At 37.2% G+C, this 10,455-nt stretch overlaps 1 protein-coding gene and 1 pseudogene across 1 annotated transcript; one reads left to right on the top strand and one right to left on the bottom strand.

The window, feature by feature from the left end:
• Window positions 1-6,576: 6,576 nt before the first annotated feature.
• LOC128093147 (uncharacterized) lies at window positions 6,577-7,275 on the bottom strand. Its single transcript, XM_052708976.1, has 2 exons — window positions 6,876-7,275; window positions 6,577-6,805 (listed from the first exon to the last, which is right to left on the bottom strand). Exons 1-2 carry the CDS (start codon window positions 7,028-7,030, stop codon window positions 6,577-6,579), a joined length of 384 nt encoding a protein of 127 aa, XP_052564936.1. The 5' UTR covers window positions 7,031-7,275.
• Window positions 7,276-9,052: 1,777 nt separating this feature from the next.
• LOC120430007 (protein LTV1 homolog) lies at window positions 9,053-10,125 on the top strand (annotated as a pseudogene).
• The last annotated feature ends 330 nt before the right edge of the window (window positions 10,126-10,455 follow it).

The raw sequence follows: 10,455 nt of genomic DNA, 5'->3' as shown, positions 1-10,455 counted from the left end.
TTTTTTTTTAAACCTATGTAAATCCATTACGAACCAATTTTTCAATTGAAATGTTTTTCTAATTATGAACATATTGAGTTACAAGCTCATGATAATAATATTAAATTAAAAAAAAAACTATATATATAAACAATAAATGAAAAAAATACAATTAAAAAAATCTTGAAAGTTCAACAATAAATCCTGATTCAACCTTTTTTAATTTTTTTATTTAGGCAATGATTGTTAATATTTGAGAGTGGACTGCAACAAATATTTTTGAAGGTTTTGTCATTACCTTTTATATTTTTCTCAATAAAAGAGAGTGCCCATAGTTCAATCTTTATGCAATTAAAACGTTCATTTGTTCCAGAATTTGTGAATGATTATTGAAAAGAAATATAAAAATGCGATGCACAACTTATTCAATTTGTTCTATTAAATGCTTTTTGGGATGCCAAAATAAAATCAAAAAAGTTTGATTTTCTTTTTTAAGTAACCGTAGAATTTACAATAAAGCCTTTCAATTTGAACATGTGGTCAGATTAAAACACAAGGTAAGTCTGATGCTTGGAAGCATGTTTCCTTTAATTATTTCGTATTTGCAGATTTTCCTTAATTTGACAACACTTCCCATCAGTCTCAACCACATTGCGTGCTATGTGTCCGTTTTCCGTACTCAAGCCAAAACCTCATCATTACCACCCCATAGACCTACTCTGCTTTGGTCTGGGGCAAAATATCTCATTCTTTAATGTGGTTTACCGATGAGATCCTCACTCCCAGTCTGGTCTCATTATTGGCCATCAACATGCGGCAAACACTTCTGGGGGATCATCTCCTCCTCTATGCAGATGATCCCCGGCGGCAAGTCCGGCCATTCAGGATGGATGTCCGCGTCCAATCTGGTGTGTGGCCTGAGAAAAACCGCAAGATTTGTATTTCTATAGGCACAATTTTATTGCCACTGCAAACCCCAGAAGCGATGGGAAAAGTGATGAGGAATTATGACTTGAGTAAGTTGAGTTCTGGCTCAACCTTAGAAGTGTAACGACTTTTGGACGTCGTCGACGACGTTGATGAGTTGGCGTTGATGGGAAAATGCTTACGGCTTATGGTACTACACTTACGTTGGGACATCAAAGGGGAAGAAATGGTTCAGAGGTAGTGCACCATCATCATCTCCGGATTTTTAGTAGCAGCTTGTTAGTTAGTTGGTTTGCTTTTGCAGCGAGTAAAATTAGCCCGAGATGAGCCGTTGATTGAGAGCTAATTAGCATCACTTGTGTGTGTGTGCGTTTTCCGTTGAATTGCCAGGGCAAAATCTTCAAACAACAAAACTTTACTAGCCCACCTGAATTGTTTCACGAGACCATCTCCAGAGACGAACTAACCACAAAAAGCCACCAAAGAAGCCAACACAAGTAGCGAACGAGACTTTGATTAATTGTTTTGCCCATTTTGGAAATATGCATACTTTAAGCATTTTATACACACAATTTGAATTTTTCTACCTTGCGGCCAACCCGCAGCGTCAACAACAACGAAAAAAAACGACTCTCGAGGGACCAAAGAAGCAACCCACGGCAAACGGGGTGAGCTACTGGAATTTGGCTTTTTTTTTTTTTTATTTTTGTTTGGAAGTGACCACCGAATAAAGAAGGCACAAGGTAAAAGAGCAACGAAGGACAAAATAATGGGTGTCAATAACAAAAGTGAGCCCACACTAATTGTTAAGTGGAACCAAAATAGTTGCTGGCAAATGAGTAGGGTAAACTGGGGTGACATTCATATCACGGAGTCAGTTTGATAGAAATTTTAATTAGCCTCTGTTTTTTGGTTCATAAAAAATAACGATTACTTTTTTGCTAAAAAAAATTGTATGGAAAAATGATAGGATTTAAATTTCTATTTTAAATATTATTCAAAATGTTATTCAACCGGTAAGAATTTTCTCATACTGTTTGTCCCTCGCCAATATGACGTAAGGTGATTATCATTGCAACTAAATGTACAGCTAAGGAATCCTTTTGAAATATCCGTGGCCTAGAAAATATTTTACCTGTGGTTTTGTTTTTTTCCAATTTTAAGCTTTTTTTCATTTATTTTTATGGAGGCGCGATCTTTTCTTGTTAAAAAAAAACGGAGCTATAAAAACTAGTTTCGTTTAAAATTGTTATTTAAAAAACAATAAAAAAAACAAAACAAGATAACTCTGATAAACTTTGAAGCACAGTTCTTATAAATGTCAGCCTAAAAGTGAGCAAATTAAATTTATATGTTAAATCGATCATTAAGGCCAGCTTTCTTTTAATGATCATTCAAAAAACAACAATTTAATATTTTAGCTTTTAATAAATTTAATAAAAATTTACTAACCAAAATCTTCTTCTGAAAATGCCTTCAAAACTGGAGATATGTCCACTTTTGATTTCTGTTTCAATAACGTATAAAACTCATAAAACTAGAAAAAAATTTCTCCGTTTTTTACACATACAGAGTTTTTAAATAATCCTATTTATCAATGTTTTCGAAATAATAGTTGGGTAATTCTCTACCAACTCACACGAAATCTGAAAAAGTTGCTCCGACCCCTCTTAGATTTTCGTGAAATTTTGCTCTAAGCGGTTATTTTGGTCCTTGATCACGAATCCGAGGTCCATTTTTCGATATCTCGTGACGGTGGGGCGGTAAAACCCTTTGCATTTTTCTGATTTTTTACTAAGACACGTTTTTCAGTGATTTGTAGCTCGCAACCGTGACGAGATAGAAATTTGGTGTCAAAGGGACTTTTGGGTAAAGTAAGACGTAATTTGAAGGCGTACAGTCATCCCACATATTCGGAACACCCACAAATTCGGAAAACTTTTATGGTAATTTGTCAATAACATGCCAAATGCAGCTTTTGTGTCGACCCTACTATTTTTAGGACCTTCATTTGGACATTCTCTTGCTATTTCACTAGTAAAAGTAGTACTTTTTGAACAAAAAATCCCTTTCCAAGACTACTTTATCTAGAGCAGCAAAACTCTGCCTCCAAATTGCCTGTTCCATAAATGTGGGATGTTATTGTGCCTCCCACAATTGTGGAACACCTGAATTTAACTGATATTTTTACAAAAAAAAGTTATCAGACCATTCATAAAACAAAACTAAGCTTGAGTTTCGTTGGTTTCAGTGCGTGAAATCATTATTTTGTAAAAATGGTGTACTCATGGAGAGAACCAAAGTTTTTTTACATCCGTAAGAAAAAAGTGTTCCGAATTTGTGGATTCCAAGGGACAAAGTTTTTCTTCAAAAACTTGATATAAAAGTTAAAATTTGCAGTTGTTCGATACAGCCTTGGAAAGATTGCTAGAAAAGCTTTCAAATGAAGGTAGAAGCGAATCATTAAGTTCAATTATCGATTTTCTATGATTTTCTGAACATTGGCCGATCTGTATACTGTTACGCATATGAGGGAAGACTGTACTCAAAATTCCGAAAAAACGATTTTTTCATCAAAAAAAGTTAAAAAAATAGTCATAAAATCACTGCCATTTCCCGTTACTCAACTGTCGAAAATCGTGAGACATGTCATTTTATGGGAAATTTAATGTTCTTTTCGAATCTGAAATAACCCAGAAAAGTCATTGTTTCATTTAGAATTTTTTTTTCATTTTTATGATTTTGACCATTTTTGACCAGTTTTTTAAACTTTTACCCCAAAAACTCAATCGTGTCCTTTTAAATGTTTTTTTTTTTCGAAAAGTTCAGCTAATTTTGCATAAGAATGACCCCTTGGACGATTTTTGTGGCTTGTGCACTGCTTGTTTGTGGGGATTTTTCGAAAATAAAAACAAAAAACAAACCGAATACACTCACTCATCAGAAATTTTTTTTTTTTTTTAAACCTGTTTTTGGCAATGCACGAGTACAACAAAAGTCCAAAAAATTTGCAGAACTTTCCGAAAAAAATACTTTCAAAAGCACACGAGTTTTTGGGGTTAAAAATTGGAAAAACTGGTCAAAAATGGTCAAAATCATAACTTTTTCAAAAAACTTTTTTGTAAAATTCTGATAACTCGTGAAGAATACATTGTTTTTGTCGGCTCTACAACTTTGTAGAACATTGTTACACTCTAAAAAATAACCCTGCAAAGTTAGAAAAAACACGAAATTTTAAAATGAAAATATTTCTTCTAAATGAAAAAAATGACCCTTCTGGGTCAATGTAGATTCGAAAAGAACATTAAATTTCCCATAAAATGACATGTTCCAAAAAAATTTACGGTCAAGTAACGGAAAATGGGAGAATTTTAAAAACATTTTTAGTGTTTTTTTCGATGAAAAATACGTTTTTTTTCGGAATTCTGAGTACGCCATCAAATCGGGCGTCTAATTTTAAATAAAAGTCCCTTTGACACCAAATTTCTATCTCATCACCGTTTCAGGCTACAAATTATTGAAAAACACCTCTTTTTTCGCATGTTCAAAAATGGAAGGGGTCGTACCGCCCCTCCGTCACGAGATATCAAAAAACGGACCTCGGATTCGTGATCAGGGACAAAAGTTACCCCTTAGGACAAAGTTTCACGCAAATCGAAGAGGGGTCGGGGCAACTGCCGTGTGAGTTGGCGGAGAATTACCCCACTAAACTTGATTTGCCTAAAAAAACTTTTTTTAATTTTTTTTAATTTTTTTTATATGTTTAAGAGGACATCAAATGTCAACTTTTCAGAAATTTCCTGAATTGGCAAAAAATCATTGAATTTTTGAATCAATACATTTTTCTTCAAAAAATCGAAATATTGGTCGCTAATTTTTTCAATTTCATTTTTCGATGTAAAATTGAATTAGCAATCAAAAATTAATTTAGTGAAATTTTGATAAAGTGCACCGTTCTCATGTTATTGCCATTTTTATGTTACTTCTTTCAAAATAGTCGCAGTTATTTTATTTTTTATTTTTTTTTAAAATAGTGCCCATGTTTGCCCACTATGAAAAAAATATTTTTGAAATGTTGAAACATTCCATATTACGCCCTTTTGATATGTTAGTCTTGATTTAAAAATGTTGAAAGTATTTTTTTCGAAAATATCGGAAAATTTTACGAATGTTTTATATTTTAACATTGTAAATTGGACCATTAGTTGCTGAGATATCGACATTAGAAAATTGTGGGTGTGGGCAAAATATAGAAAATTTTCTTAACTTTTCAAAAATATTTTTTTCAAAGTGGGCAAACATGGGCACTACTTTTAAAAAATAAATAACTGCGATAACATTTAAAAATATGTGGAGTCTAAGTCGGAGTCGGAGCCAGTCATTTTTTGAAAGCTTGAGTCGGAGTCGGAGTCGGCTAGAGTTGGAAGGCCGGAGTTGGAGTCGGAGTCGGAGTCGGTTGAAGCTGACAGCCGGAGCCGGAGTCGGAGTCGGAGTTGGAGTCGGAGTCGCTTGAAATATGACCCGACTCCGCAGCCCTGCTTTTTTGAAACCCGTGAGAAAAAGAAAAACTTACGCAACGAGAAAATTCCCCTTCCAACATCGATCGCAACCATTAACTTGTTCACGCTAATGAAAGTGTGAACAGCGCACACACAAGGTGATGATTGACACCAATATATCTAAGCAATATAAAAATGGCTTCCCGCGTCGATTTTTAATGCTTGATCCAAAGAGGTGTGATAACGCCTGATCAAACGACACTTTTACATCACTCTGGAACATGACAAAACGATGAAAGCTGTAAAAAGTGCTCCCTTTCAAATCTTGTCGACTACCAATCATCAAAGACATGCCACTACAAAGTCGGTAGTGAGAGTGACGAGTCTTCATTCTTGCATCCCGAGCAGACGGAAATAACTTGGGAAGGTCAGTTTTTGATATTGTGAGAAGATCAAAATCCGTTATTGGGATGATCGGATTAGTTGTTAAAATAACAAATTTCAATAACAAAGATTTGTTCGAAAAATAACTCAAATTGTTATTGCTCTGTTATTGCAATAACATACTAATAACATAGAATCCAGAACAATACAATAACAAGATTAGTTATTCTGAGCGGTGGATGGGGAGCACCCAAATAACAAAAAGTGTTATTTGTATGGATTGATTGCATAACAAAAAGTGTTATTATTTTATCACATGGAAAGCTATATCCCTAGCAGAATATTACACCGATCTCTTTGTTAAAAATGCGTACGAAGTTCACCAAATAAAGTAAACACTTTTTCCATTTTTGTTGGCATGTGTTACTAAAGGCAGATTTGATCTGACTTGTAATTTGCTTAGCAGAAAGAAGCCATAACAATGAAGGCATGTTTGTTGTATAAAATTAACGTTTTTAATTAATGAAAGTTTAGTTTCAATAGTTTAATTTAAAATCCTTTTAGCACGTTTTATGTTTTTTTTCTGAAAAGTAGAATACTTTGTCTTAGATTGAAATGAATAAATTACTCACCCAAACCAAATGTTTGATGTTCTGCTGAAAAGCCTAGTAGACAGCTAGATAATTTTGCTGCCGGCTGAGATATTATCCTCCGTTAAATATTGAATTCACCTATAAAAGAAAAAAAAAAATATCACAAAGTGTCATGTTCCTTTAAATACATACACTTATCTAAAAGCAAACTCCAACTTCTTCGGCTGCCGCTGGTTATGAGCGACTTTACGGAGCTTCCGGAAATATATGCGGCAGGAGAACAGTGATGTTGTCGCTGGACAGTTCAAACTACAGCTCGAGTTTGGCCGTGGAAAAGAGCTCCAGACTTCGTGCTGGCAAAAAACGTCTGCGTTATCGACTGACCAATAGTTCTGAATCCAGCTGACATGGCCGCATTCCAATCTAAAATCGAAAATATATTATAATAATAGTTTGTTTACTTTCCAGCAGCTTTGCCGACGAGACAACTCACCTCGAAATCCTTTTTCCTTCGTCGTAGTCGTTCTGCAGGTAGATGCCGCCCGCTATTAAATTACCTCCGGTGCCCCAAAAGGTTGATGCACTTGGGCCTAGATGTGATCGTCTTCTTCTTATTCGAAGCCTTCGTCCAATGCCAGCTGTCGTCATGGCCCAAAGGCGACTTTTTCAGATTGCGATCAGATTTATTCCATATCTGAAAATCAATTAGAAATGCGAAATCATAAACATAAACATTGCAACCAATTAGAAAGGCGAAATCATAAACATAAACATTGCAACCACCCATTTTTTCTAATTTCCGGAAGCGTTCCAGATGCTCAAGTAAACAAAGCTGAAATAGCTGTTAACTTTTCAAGCAAAAAAGAAAGAACCATTGTCTTTTGCAAGAAGAACATTTTCAAACTTTTTGGTACCCTCAGCAAACGTCAAATCAACACAAAATGTTGCCGGATCTTTTTCCGGATCTCTCCCGGAAAAGATCCGGCAGCATTTTTGTATGGTCTGACGTTTGCGGAGGGTGCCGAAAAAGGTAAACAAATCGTTTCAGGCATCGGCCAATTCAAACTTGAAAGCATTATTGCCAGAGCTTCCCGTGGAAATTCAAAACACTTTTTATCAAACCGAAAGGAACCTACCTTTAAGTTGAGCAACACCGGCCACCCTTGCAATTGCCCTCGTCCGGGAAGATGATCAGGTTTAGCTCGGTGATGTTTTCGGTGTACCGGCCCACCGTTTCCTTAGCCAAATTTATCCACCTGCAACAAATTGTTGATAATTTTTCACACCACTCGATATGTTTTTTGGTTTCACTGAAAGTAAACACAAGCACAACCGTACACTCAAAGTAAAAAGTATCCTTTTTTCAAGTTCACCCGTCGTCACCCTTTAAAAGGGTATCGAAAATGTACTGATTTTGACATACCCTTTTAAAAGGGTGACGCCGGGTGAACTTATGAAAAGGATTGAAAGTATCCTTTTTGAGGATTGAAAGTACCCTTTTGAGGGATACTTCTGATTTTGAGTGTAATAAAACTCGGTTCTGCACTAGGGACCTACATAGGCTCTCTATTCTGCACCCGCGATTCCCGACGAAACGAAAAAAAAAGCGACTGATGATAAACAAACCGCGACTCGATCCGCTCGATCGCATTTTCTGTTTTGTTTTGACCGTTTTGACGTTTCGCGCTGGAGAAGCGAATGAAAGAGAGAGAGTGCGAAAAGTGTTGCGCGTTGCAAGCAAAATTAAGATGCAGTAAATGTGTTTTTATATTTAAAAAAAATCAATGATGAATATAATTCTTAACAATCGCCATATCAATTCGGTCATAAATTTCAAAAGTATTTTTTTATTTAACATTTAAGCTAAATTTTAAGACCCAATTTACATTGTTTTGCTCCCAAATAGCTTTACTTGCTTTGACCGTACACGAGAGGCCATCTTTGCTGAAGTTTGCAAGAAGTCAAGCAAAACAATGTAAAGGGGCCAAAGTGAGTTTGTAAACAAAGAGTCTATCCTGCTCACTTCTAATGTAAACATCCACTGACGTGAGCAGGATAGACTCTTTGTTTACAAACTCACATTGGCCCCTTTACATTGTTTTGCTTGAAGTTTGTTTTGATTGTGTTGCCAGCTCAGCGGAGCACGGGTTGTAGGATGGTTCCAAACAACAAATATCGCGTCATGAAAAAAAACTTATCAGACTTTCGCAATCCTTATTTAATAATCTAGCTTACAACATTTATTATTCAATTTTACATTTATATTATAGATTTCTAGACTTTTTTTTATCAGGTCCTATAAACATATGCAACACAATAGCTTTTTTTTAAAAAAGGTCCAATAAACTATTATGTTTCATATGGACCTATTCAAAAAAAACTCTGGAATTTTATTCACCATTATCTAAAACTGAGTTTATCATCAATTACTCAAAATTGGGTAAATGATTTGCCCATTATATAATATCTGTAGTAAATGTTTAAGAAATCTGTAGAAAAAATTGCCTAATTGCATGACATCGAAAACGTCAAGAAAAAAAAAAGATCAAAACAATCCCAGCAGACCGTTCCGTGTTTGTGCTTGAAATTTTTGAGAAACTCGTCAGTGTTTGGTGAAATGTTGCTATCTTGGCTGCTGTCTGGGATAATTCGTGTCAAAAGCTGCTGCAGATGCCAGAAGTGAGTTTTTTTTCAATGCTGATCTTACAATCACATTACTACATTTTCACTATTTCTAGGGAAAGAGCCACTAGGTAAGGGTGCCCGGCCCGTGCCGGAGGGGTTCCGGATGGATTGACTGTTGGCGAATCAAAAGTACAGAACGATCCGCGTGCCTCGTCTCAAGCGTATACTTCCGCCGGCAAGGTCGAGCTAGAAAAGCGCAAACAGGAGCAGGCCAAGTTTGGGGTGTATTTTGACGAAGATTACAACTACCTGCAGCATCTGGAATCCGAAAGGAACGAAGTCTACTGGGAACCTGTGCAGCCGGCGAAGACGGCCGGGCGGAGAAGGTCAGCACCAAGCTGCCCAGCTCGATGTTTGCGTCGAAGATGGAGGGGTTGATGAAGAAAAAGGCACACATGGGGCCTGGGCTGTGACCGGATTGGGATCCGGACGAGGATTTTGACTTCGAGAACCCGGATAATGCGTTGGAAGATAACTTTATTAAACTGGCCATGGGAGGGAAGGAAGAGGACGATTACTTCGGTGAAGGGGAGGAGGACTAGGGAGTAAACTCGAATGAGGCCGGAATGTCCGACGAAGACGAGGAGCGGGACAGATTTAGACCGCTGGCGTTTGACCAGGAGGAGACCAAGTCATGCTTCACGGAATACTCGATGAGTAGTAGCGTGATCTGGAGGAACGAGCTCTGTACGAAGTGGCGTAGCATCAACCCGAAAACTGGCCTGCCGATGAACGTGCTCGGTGCGACCGTCAGGGTCAAGTCGCCCGGTCCCAACGGCCGGTGCAACGGCAGTGTAATCTCCACGCTGAGCGTGTTGTCGATCCGGCCGAAAGACGAATCGCCCGAGGAGCAAGAAACTGCTGAAGGAGTACCGCGTGGAGCGGCGAATAGAGCGCAAGGTCAACACGCTCACGGTCAAGGATGAGGAGAAGCAGAAGGAGAAGAGACAACTGAACAGCCGCGTCAACGCGGGCGTAAGGATCGAATTTGTGAAGGACACGAACACACATACACTTACACACACTAAATTTATGGAATACATTGTTAAATCAAACAAATGTTTTTTTACTTTTCTCTTGAAGAACTAATGAAGTGTTTTTTAGAATTGATTCAACTTCAAAGAAACCTTACGCAAGAACAAAATTCAAACGCAACGGCTGCTGGGAGGTAGGGACCATCCATAAACCACGTGGATACCTAGGGGTAGAGGTTCAACGGTTGTCCAGGCTTCATACAAAAAGATTTGTGTTGTATGGAAAGTTTCCACGAGGGGGGGTCTGCGATTTCAAAAAAGTGCTTACGTGGTTTATGGATGGCCCCTTAAAAGAGATCGTACTAGTATTCTGACGTCGACATGTGATACATGTAAGAAATTGCTCATATTTAA

The sequence above is a fragment of the Culex pipiens genome, chromosome 2, assembly GCF_016801865.2.
Source record: "Culex pipiens pallens isolate TS chromosome 2, TS_CPP_V2, whole genome shotgun sequence".
Taxonomy (NCBI): domain Eukaryota; kingdom Metazoa; phylum Arthropoda; class Insecta; order Diptera; family Culicidae; genus Culex; species Culex pipiens.
This window is presented reverse-complemented; position numbering and strand designations above follow the sequence as displayed.